General features: G+C 35.9%; 1 protein-coding gene and 1 non-coding gene across 3 annotated transcripts in view; both read left to right on the forward strand.

Moving 5' to 3' along the window:
- The window catches only part of SMAD4 (SMAD family member 4), a 61078-nt gene that overhangs the window by 6464 nt on the left and 28244 nt on the right, over window positions 1-26370 (forward strand). Inside the window, exons 2-8 of one of the 2 annotated variants that reach the window (XM_087439247.1) lie at window positions 8862-9240; window positions 10109-10283; window positions 10712-10741; window positions 15305-15517; window positions 18585-18704; window positions 18799-18915; window positions 20381-20431. In XM_087439247.1, coding sequence (XP_087295373.1) covers window positions 8992-9240; window positions 10109-10283; window positions 10712-10741; window positions 15305-15517; window positions 18585-18704; window positions 18799-18915; window positions 20381-20431 — 955 coding nt within the window. In that variant the 5' untranslated portion in view covers window positions 8862-8991. The remainder of the gene's footprint in view (window positions 1-8861; window positions 9241-10108; window positions 10284-10711; window positions 10742-15304; window positions 15518-18584; window positions 18705-18798; window positions 18916-20380; window positions 20432-26370) is intronic. The other variant, XM_087439248.1, reaches the window with a different exon arrangement.
- On the forward strand, window positions 25506-25583 carry LOC147915313 (small nucleolar RNA SNORD36). Its single transcript, XR_015554346.1, has one exon. It is a non-coding gene; the product is annotated as a small nucleolar RNA SNORD36 (small nucleolar RNA).

Genomic DNA, 26370 nt, shown 5'->3' on the forward strand with positions numbered 1-26370 from the left:
TAGACCAATGGATTTTTATGTAACGGAGCCAAAAGGTTCATTGATGTGGTTTCAAATTCCACATTGCAACTAACCATTAAGAATTGCCATTTGTTGCATTTTGGTGTTGAATAAAAGATGAAGATCTATTATTATTTTAAAATGCTATTAAAATACTCTTCTCTTTTCCAATTACTTATCTATATGAGGCACGTTTTCTTCATATACTTTAACCAAAACAACATATCACAGCAGATTGAATGCAGAAGCAGATATGAGAATCCAGCTGTCTTCTATTAAGGTAGACATTAAAGAAATTTGCAAAAAGGAAAACAGCATCACTCTGAATACTGACTTTTTTGTTTTGAAAAATATTTATTTATTTTTTTGTGTGAGGAAGATTGGCCCTGAGCTAACATCTGTTGCCAGTCTTCCTCTGTTTTGTATGTGGGACGCTGCCACAGCGTGGCTTGACAAGCAGTGCATAGGTCTGCTCCTGGGATCCAAACCTGTGAACCCTGGGCCGCCGAAGCGGATTGCTTGAACTTAACCACTACGCCGGGCCAGCCCCAAATAATTATTTTTTTTATAAAAAATTTATATTAACACATAATGAGTTTATTGTTTTAAATTAATTTAATAAAATAAATATTTAAACATTTTTTAGGTTTAATTTGTAACATGGTAAATGTCAATAGATGTAACTCACATACACAGAGGCTATTTGGAATTCTCAATAACTAAGAATGTAAGTAATGGGATCTGAGACCAGAGAGTTTGACAACTGCTATTTTAAAGTAATTAGTTTTCTGAATTATTGACTAGGTTACTGATTGGTTCCATTGTTTATATGGTTTGTATTATATCGCTGCTATTTCTGAGAATGTTGTTAGTTTAATTTTTGTTCAGTTATTATATACTGGGAAACATGTAGCAGTCAAACTTAAGAAAAGGGGAAATTCATTGGCTTGGTCTGGAAGTAGAAGTGGCCTCAGAGTGCTGGATTCTGGGGTTACAACCAGCCAGTATCCCAAGACTCTTGGCTTTGCTTTCCTTTCTAAGTCGTAGGTAGGCTCCAGGCTAACTGCTACCAGCTTCAAGTCCAGCAGAAAGTGTGAGGTTTTTTTCCTGTGCAGTTCCCACCAAAGTCCTGGAGCTATGTCATTGGGCTGACTTGGGTTCTCTTTCATCTTTGAAACAACTGATGTGGCTAGGATGTGGCTCTGGTTAGTCAGGCTGGGGATTGTCCCATCTACCTAGATGGGATATTCTCCTTGGAAAATCAGAGTACTTTTACAGAAGGGGAAATATATGCTGGCAAACAAAATTAACGGGTGTCAACTAGAGGACTTCATTGATTCTTCTTTTTTTTTTTGTGAGGAAGATCCGCCCTGAGCTAACATTTGCCAGTCCTCCTCTTTTTTTGCTGAGGAAGACTGGCCCTGGGCTAACATCCATGCCCATCTTCCTCCACTTTATATGGGATGCCGCCACAGCACGGCTTGAGAAGCAGTGTGTCGGTGCGCGCCCAGGATCCAAACCGGCGAACCCCGGGCCGCCACGGTGGAGAGTGCGCACTTAACCGCTTGCGCCACCAGGCCGGCCCCTGTTGATTTTTCTTTTAACAACCTGTAATTTATTAATCTAGAAAAATATTAATTTTTAAATAAGATTATTTAAAGTGAAACTGATATACCAGTATGACATTTAAATCTAAGACCTATCGGTAAACAAGAAGCATACCTCTAAATTTGTCCCTTATAGTTCATCTTAAAAGTTATCACAAAAACATTCTTTTTCTTCTTTGATTGTATTATTCCCGTCTCAGATTTTTATAATCATTAGTACTTGCCTCATAATCCTTTGTGCTCTTGGAGGTTCTCCTCCAACTGCCCTCAGTTTGATGAACCTCGACTCTCAGACGTTCCTCTGTTTAGAATCTAGGCTGTAATTTGTGCTGCAGGCAGTTGAACTAAGCCTGCACACCTTTTTTTTTTTTTTTCCTGCTTGTAAGCCTATGCTTAGAATTTCTTGCTAGCGATATTTTGCCAGGCCAGGCTTTTTCCCCCCCGCTTGTTAAACTTAAGCACTTTTCTCAAATATTCCCTTATTAAGTAGTTCGTTGATCATGGATCAAAATGCCCATAACTTCTAGAAAATATACTTATATGTTTGTTTTGCATATATAATACAACCAATAATCCAAAAGTTAACAATCTGAGAAATAAAAAAATATTAACATTCATTAACTAAAATTTACGAATTTCCATGAAAGCCTCTCAGGAGAGCCCTCAGCCTGTTTAATTTTAGAGAGTATCTTAATTAGCTTGGATATCTGGCTTTGTTGTCCATGGAGTTGCTATTAGACCTATGGTCAGCATCAGGCGACAGCTTATGATTAATAGCAAGCTAGAGACAAAACGCACAATAGGTAGATAGATACAAGAACAAAACAAAAATGTCCGTTTTGCTGACATTCTGCCTCTCATTACCCCTGTCACCATGGATTTGTTCTATTATAGTGACTTTAATATTTGTTACATTATAGGCCTAACTTCTCTACTGAGCTCTTCAAACTCAGCGTATTTAAAACTGAATTTATTACTTAACCTCTTTTAAATCTTTTATTCTTTCTTCATTGTTCAATTAACCTGTCTAGGAAATGGATCATTTTTAAACTGTCCCTTCTTTCAGCCCCTTATACTTAGTTGGTTAGCAAATCTAGTCTGTTCTACCTAGAAATATCTCATTGGTTCCATTGCCCATGCCCCTAATCTAGGCCCTATCACTCTTCTGATCACTGCCTCCTAACTAGTTGTCTCTTTCCCTTTCCAAAGCTATTCTCCATGCTCTCACTATAGTTTTCCTTCTAATGCATATCTAATGCTGTTATTCCTCCCCCTCTTTCCTGTCATGAACCTACTCTAGACAAAACATCTGTACTCTTATCCCTGTGCTTTTTCCTATGATTTTCCTTTAGCCTGGCAAATTCTCATTCACATGTGGTAGTTATTAGTACTATTCCACCAATATTCTGATGGCTCTCCTCCGGCACACGGTAGTATTGCACTTCTCTGTCTCCCTCCCTCACTTTGAAATTAGGGATGGCCCAGGGTTTCTCATCCTCAGTGCTATTGACATTTTGGGCTGAGTAAATTTTTGTTGTGGGGAGCCATCCTGTGCATTGAAGAATGTTTAGCAGCAGCCCTGGCCTTTACCCACTAGATACCCAGTAGTACTCTGCCTCAACTTCCCCATTCCAGTTGTGACAATCAAAAACATCTCCAGATATTGCCAAATGTCCCCCTGAGGGACAAAGTTGCCCTGGTTGAGAACCACTGGCATGGCCATATAACTTTGGCCAATCAAATGTGAGCAGAAGTGATAGCTGTTAAAAGACAGTGCATGAGTTATCCTATCTCTTCCCCTGCCATTTAAGGATATGTATAGAGATGGTGCCTTTGTTAGCCTAATCCCTGAAAGATGACAATGAGCAGTGCTCCCAGTTTATCTGTGATGGACGTATAGCTTATGTGGAAAATAAAACTTTGGTTTAAGCTACTGATATTTTGGGGGTTGGTTGTCCCTGCAACATAGCCTAGCCTAGCCTGACTGATACATCATGCTAAGACTTAGCTTACCTGTGGACTTTTCCTTGTGTTGTCATTTATAGTCCCAAAACACTTTAATACCTACCTCTTTTAGCATCTATTACTTAGTGTAATAATATGTTTGGATCTTCTGGATCAGTGGTTCTCAATGGAGTAAATACTGCTCTTTAAGGGATGTTGTGCAAATTAGTGGGAGGAGCTTTGGTGGATAAGGGTCAGGGATACCCTCCTGCAATGTGAGGGACTGTGAAGAATTATCTTGCATCCCACAATACTTTCAAATGCCCCAGAAATTCGCATAGGAGGAAAACATGTAATTAGTCTAGACCCCCTAACTGCATCTTAATATATACTCATTTTTTCAGGAATTAAGTTTTTCTTAATTCAGTTTTTTGATTGAAGTTGTTTTGTTTGGAACTTGATCAAGAGTTTGCCGTTTTGGGAAGTCCATGTCACCAACTGCAGTGCCATTGTGCTATTTGAGTTGCCCAAACAACACACCTATCTTGGAAGGTCTGAATTGGTAGCTGTATTATTTGTGATGATTCTACATATAAGTCCAAGTATCTAACTTCTTTGTTATACTTTCTAAATTTGTTGATATGCTTAAGCATTTTTATTGAAATACACACTTTATTATATGTTAATCTTTTTCTCCTTTATATTACAATTAGGGCATTGTTGAATTTTTAAAAATATGTGTAAGTAGGTAGAACTTTGTTTCAGAATAGCTAAGGGAGTGATATAAACTATTTGTTACAAAAATGAGATGTTGTAGTGATAGAGTTGAGAACCACTTTCTGATTATGTGTTGTTTTTGTAACTGTGTGCTTTGCACATAGTAGATATGATGTTTGTTGAATTGGCCAATTTATGATTCCCAGATTGCTTTTGTGTACGTTGTTGCATTTGATTACCATAGCAAGTCTGTAAAGTTGGGAAGGCAGATATTGTTCCCATTTTACAGATAAGAGAATTGAAAGATGTTAACTTGCCCAGTCGTGCTGCTAGAGAGAATTGAAAGATGTTAACTTGGCCAGTCATGCTGCTAGAGCGTTTATTAGAACATGTAATTTTATTTATACCAGTCTAGTGCCCTTGTCTACTATCATTCCATACCACTTTTAAAAACAATTATAATCAGGCTGGCCCCATGGCTTAGTGGTTAAGTGTGTGTGCTCTGCTGCTGGCGGCCCGGGTTTGGATCCCGGGCGAGCACCGACGCACTGCTTCTCCGGCCATGCTGAGGCCGCGTCCCACATACAGCAACTAGAAGGATGTGCAGCTGTGACGTATAACCATCTACTGGGGCTTTGGGGGAAAAAAATTAAAAGAAAATAAAAAAAAAATTATAATCTAAAGCTATTTAATGTAGGAAAACATCCATATACCACTGCTGGTATTGTTTTTTATACAAGGAATTTTTAAATTGTTTCAGGCACTTGTGGTCGTAGGAATACAACAAAGACAAAAACATACGAGAAAGCTATTTAACAAAGCAAGGATGTTTTCAAAGAAATTTGCAATTAAAACAGTTTTTGAGATATCATTAGGCCCCCAGATAGCTAAGATTTTAGAAATGATAACATATGATGATGAGATGGTGGTGAAATAGCTACACTCAAACACATTAATTACATTATAAATTGGTACAAATCTTCTGAATGTAATATCAGAAAATGAGTTCAGCAACAAAAGTATTTACACTCTTCAAAATTTGTTACAAGGAAATGCCACAGAATAAAAAAGCTATAGTCAATCCACAAACATTTGCCTGGTGTAAGTCAGGAACTGTGCATGGTGTTCAGAATTTCTAAGATGAGAAAGTGTTGCTGTTTTCTTGAACTTCTTGATTTGTGGCAAGAGAGTGTGAGACAAATAAATGATCAAATAATTATAATGTGTTGAGTTGTAATAGGTGTGTGTTTCAAATTTGAGTGAGGGGATCAAGTAACATAACCAGGGAATACACAGTAAACACACCAGGGAAGTAATTCTCCAGGGTTGAGGGGAGAGGAGACAGTGTGTTAAGGGAAAACTCTTGGAGAAATTGAGACATTTAAGCTGCACTTTGAAGGATGGTTAGAACTTTACCGAGTGGATTAATAGGACTGGATGTTTTAGGCAAAAGAAATAGCATAAGCATGAACCTGAAAGCACATGCAGAAATGCATTCATTTGACAACAACAACAACTTACGTGTCCTGGGAATTGGGCATTTAATGATGAATAAGACAAGTACAGTCCTTGTCCCCTAGAGCTTTCAGTCTAGAAATTAAAATTGTTGGGAGGTTGGCATTCAGAGATTTCAAACTGGTGGTTCTCTTGGGCCAGATTTGAGTTAAAGGTGTGTTTTGTTTGGCATACACAGTGGTTTCTCTCCCTCTTCCTTCTTCTCGTTTCCCCTCAAATAAGTTGCCAACACTTAAACATGAGATTTCACGTATGAATGGTCCTTGAAGATCTGGCAACAGTGTGCTGGCATTCTCAAATGCCACTTCTGTCAGAAGTGAGTAGTGGCCACCCACTTTAGATGGGCATGCACTTGTACTCTTCAGTGCTTTTTTTTTATACCTGGCACATTTTATTCATTTATATAATTTACCTGGCTTCTATATGCCTTTGGGTTGTGAGTCCTGGATAAGTGGTTTACTTCTGTCCCTCTCTTCGTAAATTTTCTTTGACAGATTTTGTGTGTGTGTGAGGAAGGTTAGCCCTGAGCTAACATCCATTGCCAGCCCTCCCCTTTTTGCTGAGGAAGATTGGCCCTGGGCTCACATCCATGCCCATCTTCCTCCACTTTATATGGGATGCTGCCACAGCATGGCTTGATGAGATGTGTTGATCTGCGCCTGGGATAGAACCTGCGAACCCCAGGCCACCGAAGTGGAGGGCGCGAACTTAACCACTACGCCACCAGGCCAGCCCCTTTGACAGATTTTAATAGGAGAAAATGCAGGGTAAATGCATAATGTGTTTTAGGAAAATCTTTTAAAACAGTTAAACATTTTAGTATTCAGACAATAGCTGCTTTTTACTGAACATTATGTGCTAGGCACTTTATATAGCTTTTCTCCTTTGAGCTCTATATACTTTCCTTTTAATTCAGGTTTAGAGAGTTAGTTTGTCCAACTATTTAGTATGAGAGCTGGGATTCTAAACCAGATTTCTGACTCCCAGAACCCTCCATGCAGGTAATCTTTGGTGTCTGGAAAGTATACCTGCAACATGTATTTATTGACTGTGGGCAAGTGCTAAGTATTCAAAGAGGTAAGAAAAACTACTTCTCTATGTGCGGCTTATAATTAGTTGAGGAGACAGGCATTTAAGTAAAATGTATAACAGTAGAGGGGAACATGTGTTAAATACCAAGTGATTGATATAAATTCTAAGGAAGCTCAAAACTACAACAGTGGCAGGGTGCATAGAAAGGAGGAGACTGATAGAAATGACTAAGGTAAAGAATTAATATCTTTGCGAGGGAATGTTCGGGTAGTGAAAGAGAGGTAGGTCAAAGGTGATTTGCCTGTCCTGGATATTTCATATAAATGCAGTTATACAATGTGTGGCCTTTAGTGACTGGCTTCTTTCACTTAGTATATGTTTTGCAGGTTCAGCAAAACATATTTCCACGCAAAAACATGTTTTCCATGTTGCAGCATGTATCAGTACTTCATTCCTTTTTATGAGTGAATAATATTACATTGGTTTTTGTGTGGACATAGGTTTTTCAGTAACCTTGGGTGGAATTGCTGCGTCGTATGGTAACTCTGTGTTTAACATTTTGAGGAATTGTCGGATTACTTTCCAAAGTGGCTGCACCATTTTGCAATCCACCAGCAATGTATGAGGGTGCCATTTTTTCCACTTCTCATCAGTACTTATTGTCTGTCCTTTTGATTTATCCAACGTAGTGGGTGTTAAGTGCTATCTCCTTGTGGTTTTGATTTGCGTTTCCCTAATGACTAATGATGCTGAGCATCTTTCATGTGCTTATTGGCCATTCTTCTTTGGAGAAATGAGTATTAGTGTCCTTTGCCCATTTAAAAATTATTATTCATCTTTTTTTTTTTTTTTTTTTTGTGAGGAGATCAGCCCTGTGCTAACATCCGCCAATCCTCCTCTTTTTTTGCCGAGGAAGACGGCCCTGGGCTAACATCCGTGCCCATCCTCCTCCGCTTTATATGGGACGCCGCCACAGCATGGCTTGCCAAAGCAGTGCGTCGGTGCGCGCCCGGGATCCGAACCAGCGAACCCCGGGCCGCCGCAGCGGAGCGCGCGCACCCAACCGCTTGCGCCACCGGCCTGGCCCCTCATCTTTTTATTGTTGTCAGTGGTCTCTTTTAACAAAGATGGGTGTTGTTAACTGATAAACAGCGTTTGGTACCAGGTGATGGTGAATTTTTCATGTGTATTAGTGATAGACTTTTGGGTTTTACTAGTCGTTAATCAAGAATATTTTACAGTGCTGGTCTTCGTAAGTAATCCTTTTAGGAAGTCCTGTTAGGGGCCAGTGCGGTGGCGCAGCGGTTAAGTGCGCGTGTTCCGCCTCGGCGGCCCAGGGTTTGCAGGTTTGGATCCCGGGTGCGCATTGATGCACCGCTTGTCAAGCCATGCTGTGGCTGCGTCCCATATAAAGTAGAGGAAGATGGGCATAGATGTTAGCCCAGGGCCAATCTTCCTCAGCACACAGAAAAAAAAAAAGAAAGAAAAAAAGGGAAGGATTGGCATTGGATTTTAGCTCAGGGCTGATCTTCGTCACCAAAAAAAAAAAAAAACAGTCCTGTTAAGCTTTTACTTGACTAGTACAGTGAACACGACTTTTTTTTTTTTTTTTTTAAAGATTTTATTTATTTATTTTTCCCCCAAAGCCCCGGTAGATAGTTGTATGTCGTAGTTGCACATCCATTCTAGTTGCTGTATGTGGGACGCGGCCTCAGCATGGCCGGAGAAGCGGTGTGTCGGTGCTCGCCCGGGATCCGAACCTGGGCCGCCAGCAGCGGAGCGTGCGCACTTAACCGCTAAGCCACGGGGCCGGCCCAGTGAACACGACTTGATTGAGCATGCCTCTATAATAATGAGAAGGCCTAACTTTAATATTTTTGAAATGTCAAAAACAACATTATTTGAAAGTCATTTAAAACTCTAAACACCAAATTTTAATTATGTGCATTGAGTCTTTGACTTAACTGGAGCAATTTCATCTTTTCCCAAGTAATTGAATCTACTTTGTGAAATGTATTCTAATGTCTGTGTCTCATTTTTTTTTAGGTTATCCTGAATACTACATGACTAACAATTTTCCTTGCAACATTAGCTGTTGTTTTTCACTGCCTCCAAAAGATCAAAGTTGCTCCGGAAATTGGAGACATATTTGATTTAAAAGAAATAACTTTAACAGATGGACAATATGTCTATTACGAATACACCAACAAGTAATGATGCCTGTCTGAGCATTGTACATAGTTTGATGTGCCATAGACAAGGTGGAGAGAGTGAAACATTTGCAAAAAGAGCAATTGAAAGTTTGGTAAAGAAGCTGAAGGAGAAAAAAGATGAATTGGATTCTTTAATAACAGCTATAACTACAAATGGAGCTCATCCTAGCAAATGTGTTACCATACAGAGAACATTGGATGGAAGGCTTCAGGTTAGTCTTGTACTAGGGTTTTTCTCTATCTTTGGTAGTAGCAGATTAAAAAAAAATTCATATTTCCTCTTAAGTTACTGTGGGATAATTTAATGCTTGCTTCATCTCTTCAGATACTGTTTATCCTGTGCCAGCATGTATTATGGGAATATATGGGAGAATATGTTTTCCACGTGATAAAGATATATCTTAAAAGTTTTTTAATAAAAAAGTTCAATGTGGAAAATTTGGAAAATAAAAATAAAAAGCAGAAGAAAACCCACACCTTTAGCACTTTGGTATTCATCCTTGTAGCCTTTTTTTTCTTTTTTGGTATTATATGCTCATTTAAAAAATTGAGCTATACTTTGTCCTTTTATAGTTAGAAATCTAATATTGTATGTTTGGTACTTTTATATGAAAAAAAATCTGGAAGAATTCAAGCATGTCTTTAAAAGTTAAGGAGTTAAAAGCTTATATTTCACAAATTTTCTTTACCTTTCATTTTCACTGATTGCATTTTTCATGTAAAACTGCTTAATACATCTCCTGTGCTTAATATTTTTAGAGAAACGTATAGAAATCTTACGTTGTTAGATTTAAAAACTTGATTTCTAGATTTTAGGCGTGGTTTCTACAACAAACTCATACTTTTTTTTTTTGCATTTTTTAAAACCTGAGCACAGGCCTTGAAATCATACTTTAATTCATTGTGTTGTGACTATGGCCAAGTAAGTTATTTTGAGCTTTAGTTTTCTCATTTATGAAATGGGGATTATAATACTGGCTTTGCAGGATTGTAAGGATTAAATGAGAACATATATAAAGTGCCTGTGTAATGTGTGACACATAACTGATGCTCAATAAAATGGTTGTTTATTTTTCCTAGGTGGCTGGTCGGAAAGGATTTCCTCATGTGATCTATGCCCGTCTCTGGAGGTGGCCCGATCTTCACAAAAATGAACTAAAACATGTTAAATATTGTCAGTATGCATTTGACTTAAAATGTGATAGTGTCTGTGTGAATCCATATCACTATGAACGAGTTGTATCACCTGGAATTGGTAAGCAGACTTTGCTTTTATCTTTAGAAAGATGTTAATAGCATTTTAATTTTTCTAAGTTAAATTATAAATTTAGGGATAGCCTAGAATTTCAACTAAGGTTAAAGAATCAGACATTTTTAATGAAATATAAATATTTAAATTTGAACTTGGGAACAAACTTGTATTTTGACTGCTAAAACTAAGTATATACAGTTGGTATTTTGCCCATTTAGAACATTGTTTTTGAAAAAAAGATGGAAAGCATTATATAATTGAATACTTAGTTTATGTGTTGTCAGATAGCATTTATACTACTATTCTTGAAATGGTTCATGAAGTTTTGAATCTCTGGCTTAAATTTACATTTTATAATTTTAAATATAATAGAAAGTATTTTCATGGTAATTATTAATGTTTTCTTTTCTCTTCTTTTTTAAAAAATTAAGATCTCTCAGGATTAACACTGCAGAGTAATGGTATGTAATCTGCTTCTTGTAACTTTCTCTGTTTTCTTTTATCCTGTCCCCTCTATTTTTTATTGCCCTAGAATTAGTTTGTGTGGGTGCTAGTAACATTTACAAGAAAAAAACTTAACTGCTTTGGAAATGTAGATTTTTTTTTTTGCCTGCATCAGCATTTAAAACTGGGTTTAAAGAGGCTGTTAGCTCTTTGGACTTGAACTACTATTTGTGAACTAAAGTAGTCTAAAAAATATGATAGGGGAACATAAAATATATAATGAAAGAATATTTTTTGAATTGGTAAAAACTGGCTATTTTGGAAGAAAATCTCACAGAGCCCAGAGTTTATATGGGTATAAATACCTGTAGTGGTTGGTAATTTGGAATCATGTATTACATATCCTTTAAGAATACCAATATTCTAATTTTTCTTCATTTCAGCCTAACTTATTTTTATATATGATAATTTTAAGGATGATTTAAAATTGTATATATATTAATATTTTTTTCAGTCTTGTTACATATTGAGTAAATAAAACAAGGCTACTTTAAAGTATATGCTGAGATGATCTAATCCTATTTTAACAAGGCGAAAGTGAGTTTTTTGTTTTTTTGGTTTTTTAAGGAGAAAGTGTTTTGAGGTGGGAAAATGAAACACAAATGGGGGTGTGTGTTTTTTGTTTTGTTTTTTAGTGCAATATTTGAGAACAGAGATCTGTTAAAACTTTCTCTGTTACTTAGAACATGTAAATGAACTAAAATTTCTGTAAAAACTAATTAATTTGCAGAGAAACTTTGATGAAGAGCCACCATCATCTTAGAAAGGTGTGTCATTGTTCTGGAGGGAAATTAGTGGCTTAGCACCTCTTTTGTTGCAGAATCTTAGGAGTGGGTCAGAGATATCATCTGACCTTAAACAAAATTTAAGAAGAACATGAAAGTCTACTTGTCTTCGTTCTCCACTTTTCTTCCACATCACTAATAATAGAGAAAGATTCTAGTGCCTTTTGGTATTTGTTAATGGTTAGTAGGTTTCTGAGAACAGTGGGTTGGTAATGGGAGCTGTCTTGGTGATCTAGGAAGGGTAGCTTTAAGATTGTGTAAAGCCCTGCCTCTTCACCACAGACATTGATATCATGGCACTTCTTTTCTTTGAAAGTAAGCACCCTTCAGATCTTCACCATTCTTCATCCATGGTTTTGGAGAATTAAAACAGTGGGTGTTAGGGGTTGGGAGACTGTAGTGATAACTATATCAGAATCTCCCTAGAGAGGTGTTTGTGAGGGGTCCAGTTCAGAAGACTCATCCCACTCCTCTCATATCCTAAAAATGCTCCTGTTATGAGTACCTGTTATTGATGGGATTGTGTGGGTTGATAGCCTCCTTTTAGTGGCTCTAGGGCTGTATTCAGCCTTGTGGATCCCCCTAGTGGTGGTTATGTAAAGGCTGGCTTCAATGGCTTGCTCCCTCCGAAAACAACAGGTGTTTCTCACAGCTCCTTCTAGATTTGGACAAAGAAAGAATACAAGGCCAGGTAACTGAACGCTAAGAAAATGGGATAATTTCTTCACTTTTGAGTTGGGATCTTGGTAGTAATCATTTCTAGCCTGTCTCATCTCTTTCATCAAACTTTCCATGACCACATCTACCTATATATTCATTTTAACAAATATTTAATGAGCATGTATTGCCTGGTACTGTGTTGGGTTCCAGGGATGATAGGATAAATAAAGTATGTTTTCTCTACTCCAGGGAGCTCATAGTCTAGTGGAGAAGAGAAAAGGTAAATAAGACAGTGACAGTACCATTAGGCAAGTGCTGTGGCCTGCCTGCTGGTGGTGATAAAGAGCACAGGTCTAGGATGAGCCCAGTGGCTTCCACTTTTTTGTCCCCTGTACATTCCTTACCCCTCATAGAACATTTTGTAATAACTATATACGTGTATGACCACTCTAAAAATATGGTTAAATCATAATAGCTAACACTTACTAAGTACTCATTTTGTGTCAGGTACTGAGCTAAATGATTTACAAGTATTGTATCATCATTCTCATACCCCTACATGGTAGGTGGCATTATCCACACTTTATCAGATGAAGAGACTAGTGCCTGGAGAGGTCAAGGAACTTGGCTAAGATTAGACAGCCTGGAGGAACTGGAGTGATGTGTGCTCATTATTAGATATTTAAACAATAGAAAAATATTATAAAGGACGGTAAGCTCCATGAGGGCAGGGATCTTTTTTTTGTTTGTTGATGTATCCCAAGTGCTAGAACAGTACCTGGAACATAGGTGCTCAATAAATATTTTTTCAGTGAATGAATTTGTTGAATGCTAGTCCATAAAGAGAAATACTTAATAGTTTGGTGTCTGTTTTTCTGGACTTTACAAATATATACTATATGTTTTTTTTTAATTTTATTTTTTTGAATAGGCAATACATGATCCATAAATCAAAATACTATAAAAAGGTATACAGTGAAAAGAAGTGCTCCCACCCCTGCCCCCATTCCCCCCTACCTCAGGTAATCACTTTTATTAGTTTCTGGTGTTTCCTTCTAGGGTTTCTTTGTGCAAAAACACATGTATTATTTCCCTTGTTTCTTACACAAAAACCATATTGTGTACTGTTCTGGACCTTGCTTTTTTACTTACAGTATATGATTTTTTAAACATGCATATGATCATAGTGGACAATAATGCTTTGTAACCTACTTTTTTTTTCTCTTGGCAAAAATGTATTGCAGATATCTATCCTTGTTGATACCTGCAGTTTTACTTAAGAAACATGTCTTTTAAGTTATTTGATTAAAGAGACCTGTAGACTGGTAGAAGTCCCAAACTTACATTTGGGAAGGGTTAGCTAACATATTAAACAAGAAAATGTTGTGAGGCGTAACTCTTTAAAAGCAGAATTCAGTTGTTATGATTGACCATTAAGCTGAAGAGTCAACTGAAAAGCAGAAGCAATGAGTATCAAGTTGACCAGCTGTTTTCTCAAATCAATAGCTTTCTCCTTATGTACTAGCAATACTAATATCTTGGTTAAAAGATCCTAGTCTCTATAACAACAAAAAACCTAAAATATCTAGGAATTAGAGATGTCAGGATCTATATGAAGAAAATCATAGAACTTTGTTGAAGAATGTAATTTTTTTAAAAAAAAAAAGATTGGTTAAATACAGTCATACCCACTTTATGTCCTAGACGATTTTTTCTTTGTATTTTTATAATTTGGTCAACATTAGTGATGAGTGGTTGGGTCCAGTTTTTTTACTGATATATAATGATATGTTAAGCATCCTTTTGGTTATTTTCTTGTTTCTATAGAATTTTCTAAAGAGAGACTCTTTGGAGTGGAATTTATGGATCTTAAAAGTATCAATGTCTTCAAGACTTTTGATGCATGAAAAGCCCTTTAAGAGATTGTACATAGAAATTTGAACAATGGTTTATTCTTACTACTTTGAAATATTCTCAGTTTAATTAAAAATAGCCATGTAATTGGTATTTTTGTATAATAGATTTTTTCAAAGATTGACATAGGGAAAGATAAGGAGCACTGTATGCTGATTCTTAATGGAAAAGAGAATGTCTTTTTTTGACTATTAGTTGACTGCTCTAAGAAGAGAACCCTAGTATTAGAGTTCAGTGGATTGTAAAATTCTGGAGTAGTGTTAGGTCAGAAGCATTGAAAGGTTGTTGCTAAAGATAGAAAGCAAACCCAAAACAAGAGCCCACAAACAAATGGGGAGGTTTTGGGCAGAGAACAATTGACATTGTAAGTGCAGTTTTAGTTTTCTTTTTTTCCTCACAACAAAGCCAACTGTTCCCTGGTTTATTCAAGGAAAAGTGTTGTGTTGTATCAGCTAGAGTCTTGCTTTTGCTTATTGAGGTGTAACCGCATAGGTGAAAGATGTTGATTATTGAGTTTTCTCATGCCACATATTTATCAAACATCATTATTTGGATTGGGATTCTAGAAGGAAATTTCAGTTTGTACCATTTAGGATTTTGCTGTCTGGTTCTAACCCTTTAGGGACATTCAATACACTTCACTTTCAAAGAATATGTTACTTAATAATTCTAGATCCTGGAATTGGATAGCTGTCACATCCTACTCATAGTCCTACAGTGTGAAATTAGCAAAAAGATACAGTTAAGTACTTGATCTCAATTTGGTCTTCTCAGCTGGATAAACATTTTCTCCAGCCATTTGGTTTTCATCTGCCTCATGTTATAAGGAAGGATAATAATCATTTAAGGTGATTATTGCTTCTAGGTTAATCAAGAAACTAAGGAATACTTCTTTAGGGCCATTGCTGGAGGTTTTTGGAATATGGTCTAGCTTCGGATAAGGAGTCAGTCAGATTGATTGATAAAATATATCTGATGCCACTCCTCTAAATAAATAGCTTTTGCTGATAAATTAGTAAGCTTTTAAAATATTATGAAAAAATTCTAAGTTAGAGATACTTACACTATAGTTGATTTTAGGTGTTGTTATGTTACTTAAAAGATTTTTTCCTGGAAATAGAAGCTTATAAGATTTTAAAATATGTTTAATTTTCTATATAGCTCCACCAAGTATGTTGGTGAAGGATGAATATGTTCATGACTTTGAGGGACAGCCATCGTTGTCTACTGAAGGGCATTCAATTCAAACCATCCAGCATCCACCAAGTAATCGTGCATCAACGGAGACATACAGCACACCAGCTCTGTTAGCTCCATCTGAGTCTAATGCTACCAGCACCACCAACTTTCCCAACATTCCTGTGGCTTCCACAAGTGAGTTGTAGAATCAGATGTAGTCAGCAAGTTGAATTTCCTTGACCATTGAATATTTATATGTAGTCACTTGGAGGAAAACTCCAAGTAAGTAAAAATTAAAAGTACTATGGTATCTTCATAAGTAAACAAATATTAAATAGGTTTTTGGGTTGGTCCTAGAAAAAATGGTGTCTGTAGTTTATTTAAACGTTTTTATGTTGATGTAGAGTCACTTGGAATTTAAGTAATGACTTTGGTTATAATGCTGATTTAAATTAATAGTCTAATTTGTACTTTATCTGCTATTACATGCAGAAGTAAGAAGCCTCTTGAGCTTTCAGATACATTTTAGAAAAATATTTAAGTAGTTAGCAAGTAGTTTTGAACCAAGATGTTTATAAAAATCTGTGTTAATGGAATTGCACACTTTTCTTTAATCAGTATTTTTATTTTGCTTTATCTGGCAGAATATTAGTTTATAATAGTCATCTCAGTCTCCCATTGGGCAAACTTAGAAAAAGGGATCTTGACAAACTTGTTTATAACATATATCCCTCAAGATAGGTGTTAAATATTTTAGTCAATTTCTAAATAAAACTAAATTCTACATATTTAACTCGATTTTTTAAACAAGAAGTCTATTTCAGAAAGGTTCTTCCCATGATAGAGGTGCCACCTTCTCTGGCACGTCATGGAGGCAGAAGTCTGTTTGGTTCACCTTCTCTTGGGGCCTGATCAAGGCAATAATGACCTAGTTCTGTTAATACTGCTGTTTATTTTCACAGTCACCAAAGGTTGGACAGTTTGCTGCTTGGCAAGTGGAGTAGCTTTTTTTTTAATTAATCACAGAGCAGAATCTTGGCATGTGTATGGTGTTATTTGCATCTGGTTGCTAAGGACATTGTGTCTAAGTCCACATCAGCAGTAGATTGTTGATAGATCGGGACTGATACTTTGTTAGCTGCTACCAAAGGGAGCGTTATTCTGCTTACTTTAATATCAGGTCACATTCAACATAGAAATTTGATCTTTGGAATAAATGGAGGACTGATTTCTATAATTGAGTTTTCAAGTAAAGTATACCAAATTTCCCCTTCTTTAATTCATTTTACCTCTTCAAAGCAGTATCTTTTGGATTTGCTACATGAGATCACAGTCTCACCATAGACAGCATATTCTAAGTGGGTCATATAGGTTAAGCACGTACTTTAGAACCTGACCTATAACCACTTGGTGCTTCTGTTATCTGTCTACTCTTTATTTACCAATTTGGGAATATAGTTGACAGAGTGGGTAGTGACGGAGAGTAAAAGAAGGTACATTACAGCCTTTTGAGCATAGATTAGTGCTAGAGCACAGCCACTTACCTCTGTTGATTTTATCTGGAGATTGAATTTGCATGCCTTTGTTGGTGATTGCTAAAGTGACTTCAGTCATTTTAACTGTTCTCTTCCCTGGGGCCAAGTCCTATTGAAGACTGGAAAAAGTGATATAAATGAAATGCAGATAATTTTGTCTTGGTATTTTTGAATCTGTTTTTACTGTTGAGTAGTAATCTGTAGATTTTAGAATTTGTGGCAAAATGTTCCCTTAGATCTCAAAAAGTCTGTTGATAGAATCAAAAGAAAGAAAAGAAATTGAACTAAAATAGGGGAATTAGAAGACTATTTTCCAAGAACTGATTTAGTTGTATTGTTTAATTTTATCTTATGTACTTGGAATTGTGTAATGGAAACACTCAGTCCAGATAACTGCAGTGGGCTACTTTACAGTTTATGTTCATTTGGCACCTGAATATCTTCAGGGTCTCTTTCTAAATCTCTATAAACTACAATAGTTTAATTCCTCCTGTATAGTGACAGTTTCTGTAAGTTAGCTAAGAGTATATAGCATGTACACTTGTTAAAAGCAAGAGTAAAAATATAATTAACCTTTAAAGATAACTTGCAAAAATTTTTTTTGGATGAGTAGGAAGGGAGGTTTCTGAAAACATCTTTAAAAATAAATAATTTGGGGAATATTGAAATAATCTCTTTAGCTTTTAAGTTTACAATCTTAGCCTTAAGAAAATGTGATTTGTAGAGAGGAGAAAAATGTTCCTTTTCCTTGATACTTTGAGCAATGGTGTCATTTACTCTTCTATCTGATTATACTCCTATTTAGATGACAAAAGATTGAGGTGAATTCAGTGACAAATAACAATTATGAAATTTCAGTGCTTTCCAAATGAGGTAAACAATTGACTTAATTAATGCTTGCTTAAAGAAATCAAGCTTTTTCCACTAAAAAAAGCCTTAAAAATGTAGGTCAGGTAGCAATATCGTAGAATGTTTTGAATAGAATAGAAGCCAGAGGAAGCTTAGTCCTTCTGGTATATTGCGTATAGAGAAGGCAACTAATTTCCTGTAAATTCAGGAATATGTTAGTGTTCTTGGAAAGAAGTGATTCTTGGTTTTTAAAAGTACATGAAAGAATTTCAAAGTAGACTGATGGTTTCTTTCTTTTTTTTTTTTTAACTAGCAAATGCTATATTGATTGGACAGTGGAGTTGGACCTTTTTTTAACTTCTTCACCTAACCCATCACATTTCATTTAAAATATTTGCCTGCTCTGCTTTTCTTTTATCAAACCCTAGCATTCTGCCATTACCAGTACTGGTGCTGATAATGAAGTTTGCGGTTTTCAACATTTTCTTGAGCCTGGACTTTTGGGGTCCTAATCAGAGAGGTCCAGAACTGAATGGAGTTTAGTGGCCAGGAGTGAGCTGATGTGCTTCTGAAGAAGTTATTATGATAGGCTAGACGTACAGTGGGATTTTGCTGGTGTTTGAAGAATATTTGTGAAGAAATATTACTAAAACTAGCTAGAAATTACATAAGCTAGAATAATTTTGAACTTCTTCAAATTAAGATTTGCCTTTATAGATGACTTTAGGGCTTTTTATTTGATAAGCCATGGATGAGTTCCACTTTTTGTCCATCTTTATAGTTGTGACTATCAGATATAATTAGTCCTTCATTTACTGTATAAAACCATAGGATTGCATCTATAAATGTACCATATTAATGTCTTCTTGTTCCTCTAGGTCAGCCAGCCAGTATACTGGCAGGCAGCCATAGTGAAGGATTGTTGCAGATAGCTTCAGGGCCTCAGCCAGGACAGCAGCAGAATGGATTTACTGGTCAGCCAGCTACTTACCATCATAGTATGTACATGCTTTTAAAAATCTTTTAAGTAGTTGAGAAAAAATAGGCAGACTTCATAAAAGCAAATTAATCCATGTGGGCCTTAATTTTTAGACAGCACTACCACCTGGACTGGAAGTAGAACCGCACCATACACACCTAATTTGCCTCACCACCAAAACGGCCATCTTCAGCACCACCCGCCTATGCCGCCCCATCCCGGACATTACTGTAAGCTCTTGTTTTTGTCGTAAGAGCCTTTTCTTTTTGAGGACTTTGTTTTATTTCTATTTTTTAAAAAATGTTTTTACATCTTTTATTCATCTTGCAATTTAGTTTGATTAAATGATTAGTATCTTTTGTAAACTGTTATTTATTTTTGTAGGTTATCATACCTTTGTTTTAAAGGAGTGATGTTTACTAAATACATTTATTTCTTTGTTGCTTGTGTTTCATTAACATCACATTGATTTCCATTCATTTGTTTGCTTTGTATATGTTCTTAGATCTCATGTGTAGCTGTACGTGTCCACCCTAAGTGGATTGAAACCCCTTGAGTGTCAAGATCTCAAGGGTTCCCTCACAATAGTATTTAGCATACTGTAGACACTCAGATGTTGAATCTTATCATTACTCTGTGCAGGCTTGATTGGGAAGAATACCCTACTGATAACTATAGCTTGTAGTTTCAGGCAGAATAGGAGCATTGTTCATTTGGCTTAGTAAAATCAAGAATATAAATCTCTTGTATATGTTAAATCCTTTTTCCTCCATTATAAATAAACCGTTTGTATGTGTTAAATCCCTTTTCCTCCATTATAATATAAATAGTACCAAAGAAAACTTGGAAAATACAGAAAAATGTAAATACGAAAATAAAAATTACCCAGAATCCTACTATCCAGAGATATCCACTTTTAATATTTTGTCATATTTTTCCTTCCAGTCATGTAAATGGGTATATATAAATTTGGCGGGGAGGGAGCGGATCATACTGTGTATATATTGTTGTATCCTGCCTTTTTTCAGTTATGTTACTATTTTTCCATGTCTTAAGAGAATATAATTTTTAATGGCTGCCTGGGCCTGCATAGTGGTTAGGGCTGCTGAGTTTGGACCCTTCACTGGCTCTGTGACCATTAGCAAGTTATTTAACCTCCCTAAGCCTTAAGGGTAATAGTAGTATCTCCCTCAAGGGATGTTGTCAGAAGTAAATGTAATAATTCACGTGAGATATGTAGCACAATGTCTTAACACGTGGTAATCTCTCAGTTATGTTAGCTACTGTTCCATTATGTAAATAACCTTAATTTAATAAACGATAAACACTTGTTTATAGAATGGACCTAACTATTTGAATTATTATTATATATTGCATTATAGATTATACTGTAATACATGAATAATGCATTTATAATTTACATTATATTTTGCACGTACACTTATTATAAATTGCTTAACAGCAGTTGGCACATAGCACTAAAATGTTAGCTATTAAATACTCACAAAAGTAATTCAAGAATATTTTCTTATTATAAAGTAATCTAAGCTAAGCTTTTAAGTTCTTAGACATTGCATAAGCTTGATCTAAACAACTCCTAAGGTATGATAGTTATATTTAAGTAAAGTTGATTAAAAGTTTTAGCATTGGAAAACTTAATAAATGAAAATGGGATTTTTATTGTCTTGTCTTTAGGGCCAGTTCACAATGAGCTTGCATTCCAGCCTCCCATTTCCAATCATCCTGGTAAGTGTATTTAAAATTGATTCCCTGTATTTAGATTTTCCTTATGGTAATTGAAATATATGCACACACAGAGGTTTTAATATACTTATAGAGTAACATAACTTTTCACATAACAACAGTACTCATTATGGCATGAGTTAACAGTTTACAAGTAGCTGATAGAGTCATGCATAAACTGTCTATATTTGATTCTTTTTAACTATCTCTGGAAGAAAAGACAAGAACTATGTTTTTAGCTAAAATATAAAGTACCAAAATACTGGTTTTAGCATTGAATACATAAATACGCAGCAGAAGAAAATGAGGTTTCAAAATAGAACAGCTGTAAAACTGTAGCTTAAAAAGCTAGGGAGGAATCTGAAGTAGATGCTGAAAAGAAAAATAGTTCACTGTATCTGTCTTAGAAGATAAGGTAGATTCAGGAATCTGGTTTACCAGAATTTGGAAACAGCTTGATTCAGTTATGTTCAAATGAGTAAATAGCTAAGTAGATTTCCCTCAATTCAGAGTTTGAATATAAGTTTTTAAACTATAGAAGCAATGAAACGGAAACTTTGGAAATAAAAGAAAATATCAGAGGCTTTTTAACATAAACATAGGATTTTGATTTTTCCTCCCCTCCAACCCTTCATATCTGTTTTTCTTAGCTTAAAAAGATGCAAGTATGCAATTTCAACTCATCACCTTAATTTTTTCTCCTAATTAAAAAAAATGTTTTATTATGAAGAGTTTCAAACATACACCAACACCAGAATAGTATAGGAAATCCCCCCATTGTAATCATCCCTTAGTTTCAGCTCTTATCAACTAATGGCCAATCCTTTTTCATTCATACCCTCACCTACTTTTCATTCATACCCTCACCTATTATTTTGAAGGAAATCTTATATAATCTTTTTATATGTAAATATTTCAGTATATGTTTGCAACAAAGATTTTTTAAAAATATGACTACAATAACCGTAATGATCAGTTTAAAGGATAATTTATAGTTCCTCAAATAGATCTACATAATTTTCTTTAACAGTGTTCTGTTATTTATTATTTATGGTGGTTCCAATTTTCTTCTGGCTGTTAAAAAAAAACATCAAAGGTAAAAGCTTTATGCTTATAACTCATCTCATATTTCAGTTTAAGAGATTTAAAGAATTTGTGGATCAAAAGACCAAATTGCATTACAGTGATCACATCAAAGTATGAGAACCATTTTATCATGCTCATGAGCAATGGATGTGATAGTTTAATAAACTTTTTGCTGATTTCGGAGACAAATAATATTTGTTTTGTTTAGGAGAAAAATGCTGCTGGTGGGACAGAAACATTTTTTAACCATACATATTTACTAGTTAAATTATCCTCTTGGGTGGATTTTCTATATATTATTTGTGTATTTGTTGTGGTTTTAAGCATTTTTTTTGTGGGTGAAGGGGTCTTGCCTTTTTATAAACATTTTTATTGAGAAACGTAATATACAGAAAAGTACATAAAACAAGTATGCATACGGTCTAGTGAATAACATTAAAGCCAGCACCTGAGTAACCACCCAGATTGAGAACTAAAACATTACGGCACCTGCAGAAACCTTCCTACCCCATGCATTTTGTCTAAGTCAAAAACTTTTCCTCTCCTTCTCCTAGAGATAACCACTATCTTGCTTTTTAAGGATTATTTTTTTGCTCTTCGAAAGTGATAAATACATCCCTAAACAATTTAGTTCTGTAGTTTGGTATTACTTCTCTTTGAAATTATATAAATGAAATAATTAAATCAGAATCTTAATTTGTGTGTGTGAATAAATACATTGTGATAAGAGAGGAAAATCTAGGGTCTTAAGAATGAGAATTTTTGCTGCCTTTGGGGCAGCATCCTTGAGAGTCAGTAGTGACCCCTGGCAACTTGGCGGAGTGGGGTGTCTCATGTTCCTATGGCTTAGTGGAAGGTGGTCTGCAGGAGTGAGGGTAATCAGGGCTCTGAAGAGACATCTATCCTGGATGGAATGATGGAGTGGGGTTGGGAGCAGAGGCATTTAGCTAGTTATTTGGACTCAATTTTGGTTTCAGCAACTGCTTTTGTCCTCTTGATAGATTTACTTTATTCTCTTCATGGTAGAACTAATGTTGAGGCCTAACAGCTGGTGGTTAGGGAATAGTATTAACTAGTTATGAGGATATGCATTTGTAGCACCCTGCATTGGCATTAAAGCCTCTGTCTTTGAGTAGAATGGGAAGTGACTTAATGGTGAGGATGATCCTGAAAGGTCTCTATCCAGTGGTTGTAGGAGGGGATTGGGTCTGCGCATACACCTTTAATGGAGTCAGCTGGTTGGAACCCAGATGGCTGTGAACACTAATGGGCCTCAGAGAAGTTTTACCTCAAAACTGTTTTTCATTTGTCGTCTTGTACTGTTAGAAGAATATTCTAACTGGTCTCCCTGTTGGGAGAGCTTCCAGTCATAGTGGCCTCCTTTCCACCATATAATCTCTACTACTACTCACTATTTCTTTTAAAATTTGAATCTAGTTATGTTATTTCTCTGGTGAAGAATTGCACTGATTCCCCTTCTCATTGCTTGGCCATACGATAAAGTCCAAATTCCTTAGCTGGGCAGAAAGGAGTCTCTGATCCTGGTCCCTGCGTACTTCTCTAGCCTCATGTCTTTACGCTTTAACCATCCGGAATTGCTTACCCAAGCTTGCTCGGTTGTATCATCTCTCTGTGCTTTTTTTGCACATGCTGTTCTCTGCCTGATGTGTCTTATACTCTATATTAGTTATCTGTTGTTCTGCAACAAATTACTGTCAAAACTTAGCAGGCTAAAACAGCAGTAATAGTTGATTAACTTGCTTTCTGTGGGTCAGGGATCTGGGAGTGGCTTAGCTGATTTGCTCTGGCTCAGAGTCTCCTGAGGTTGCAGTCAAGTTGTTGGCTTCGGCTGCCATCATCTGAAGGCTTTTCTGGGGCTGAAGGATTCACTTTCAGAGTAGTTTACCCACATACCTGGCAAGTTAGTGTTACTGTTGGCAGGCAACTTCTTTTTAGTGTGGACCTCTCTGTAGAGCTTCTCGGGTATCTTTACATGACAGCTAGCTTCCCCCAGAGTGAGTGGTCAAGAGAAAGCAAGACAGACCCTCGGGGTCTTTTAAGACTTAGCCTCAAAAATCGCATATCAGTTCTGTGAGATCTTTTTTGTGGGGAGGGCACTATCCAAGGATAGTGGATATCAGGATATCAGGAGGTGAGAATCATTGGGGGCCGTCTTGATGCCCATACCACATACCCCTACCGTCCTAAATGTGGCAGACCCTTTTAAGATCCAGCTCGAATGCCGCTGTTGGGCAGCCTTTCCTAATCCCTTGTGTCCTCTGCTGTCTAGTAACTTTCTAATCCTACTAAATTACAGTTGTTAGTTTATATATCTGCTATCCTTGTTTCATGAAATAGAGAAGACATCAAAGTAAAAATGTTTGTATTAGGTGTATGGTTACATGCAGCCCTTTAAGGTCTGATTAAGAAATGCTAAAATATTCTACCACAGACTTAGGACCATTTAGACAGGAAATATGCATATACTTCTGACTATGTAAAATATTTTTAATAATTAAAAATGTTCAGTAATATATGGTGAATCTATTTTGAGAAATTACTTTTGAAGATAGTTGCATAAATGTTTTAGGAGATATAGGTAATATAAGTTGTAGAAAATGAAAATAATTAGTATTGGTCATTACCTTAGTGTTAAAGATTTCAGACAGGCCATATACTTGGTGATATCTATGCTTTGACTGTGATAACTAAGTTGAAAAAATATTTTTGGAAAATATCAGTCATTTCATTTCTTTTTTATGGACTAGCTCTGCTTTTGCCTTTTCTTAAAGCTGAGATATATTCATTAAGTTAAATAGTGATTGCATAGTAAAATGAAGAGCTTCCTCAGTGTCTTCGAGGTGGTTTTGATAATTCACAAATGGATTAAAAATCTGCAAGTTTCCAAATTCAGGTTGTGTTCTGGTACTTTGGAACTCTTCACCATTCAAGAGAATACCTTTATGTGTTCATAAAAGATTCTCATTGGGCATCTCATTCAGATCTAAATAATAAAAGGAATAATTCACAATGCATCTCTTAGGAGCTTTAACCAAATTTTAACTTTTTCTTGAATGACTATTTTAGAAATTGAAGATAGTGCTTTAGAGACTTACATTTCCCATTATAATTGAACAACATTTACTTGATAAAACTGTGCTTTATAATACATTTCCTCATTACAAAAAATATTTAGCTGAGTTCTTATATTGTAAAAAAAAAAATTTCATGTTGGTAACTCAGTCTTTTAAAACCTTTTCTCTAGCCAGTGATGAGCAGCCCATAGGCTTCATGAGACCGGCTCAACTTCACTAATATAGCAACAAGAAACTAAAAATATCAACGTCAGCAAGCACATAACAATCCCACTCCCTTTCAAATGAGTTGGGGCTTTAAGAAAGCTCTCTCTGAACTGAATAATTCTGTCCTACTGTTGATGCTAGTTTTGAAAAGCTGCAGGCTTGTCACTATTATATGGCATTTGGGCCTTGGAGCAAAAGAGCGGGGAGAGATCCAGAAAGGCTTAATGAGTGTTTCCTATTCCCTTCTCCTTTTTTGAAAAATGAGAATGTTCCCTCTTGGCTCTTTAGCAAATTTGAAGGAATAGAAAAGTTTTTCACGTGGTATTTTGTATCCCAACACTGCCAAGGTCTCTGGAACCCACTTAGATTACCTCTAGCCCTCTCTGTCCTCACAGATAGTATCCCCCTTCCTCCTACTTTTTTAGGCCTTAATAATCTCTTAATAGGTGGTCCTTTTTCATCCGTGGTCTGTGGTGCAACTCTGATGCCAGTTTCTTTTTATCCTCAAGTCTCTTAAAACTCTTCTTCCCAATACTAGCAGATCAACTCCTATTAAACCTGTTCAGAGATGCAGCTTTATATAACCATCATTATTGTATGTTGTCTGAAATATTAGGCAAACAAACAAAACAAACCCTTTGGTGACTGGGAAATAATAAAATAAGGTTTAAGTGCAGTTGCAGATGATGCAATTCATGATGATAAAAGTATATTTTTCTTATTTAAGCATGGAGATTATACAACTCCTGTTTTTACCCCTGAATTGACTCTCATGGAAGAAAGTTTGCTTGCTGTGGAACTTTACTTCTGGATAGTGTTCTTCAGTATGAACTAGGAAGTACATGTACTGGGGCCTCATTTTTTTACTCAGCATTGTAAACATTCATGACTTCAGGCCATTGTTTGTGACAAAATTTACCATTTGGACTGGTTGATTAAAGACCACTTTTAAGTTCTATTACTGTTTTTTGCTGCCAAAACATTGGATAATTGGTTTCTTGTCTTAGACAACCTCTTTAGTTTTAGCTTCAACCAGTATACCTGACAGTTATGTTTGCTAAAGCTTCTTATCCATAGCGTAATGTGATGTCTTTAATAAAGAATTTCAGTATAAAAAATAACTCCATAAATAAGACTGGGTTTTTAAGAAGACACTTTAGTATATCACTAGTTTTCATGTTCTAATGATAATCAAAAACATTTAAGGAATGTTTGTATTCATGATTAGTTGATTTGATCTGTGTGGCAAAACATTTGAATTTTTAAGTTTTTGAATCACCCAGTCTTCATGTGGTCTGTTTTATTAATTCTTCATTGGAAGGTACTTTCTTCCTTGATGACGTTTTGAACAGCAATTAGATACATAGACTTTACAGGACTTTTTAAAAAATATATTTTCAGCATCAATCATACTTCATTTTAAGATATCTTGGGAGTTTGAAAAGATATATATTTTTTTGTCATTCTAAGTATCTTTTCAGATTGTTGCAAGTTTTATTGCTTCAAATTCTAGTTCAGTCAAAGTTCATGAATAGCACATTGAGTTGTGGACAA

This window comes from Ceratotherium simum, chromosome 14 (genome assembly GCF_057802395.1).
Source record: "Ceratotherium simum simum isolate JZ-2026a chromosome 14, ASM5780239v1, whole genome shotgun sequence".
In the NCBI taxonomy this organism is placed as follows: Eukaryota; Metazoa; Chordata; class Mammalia; order Perissodactyla; family Rhinocerotidae; genus Ceratotherium; species Ceratotherium simum.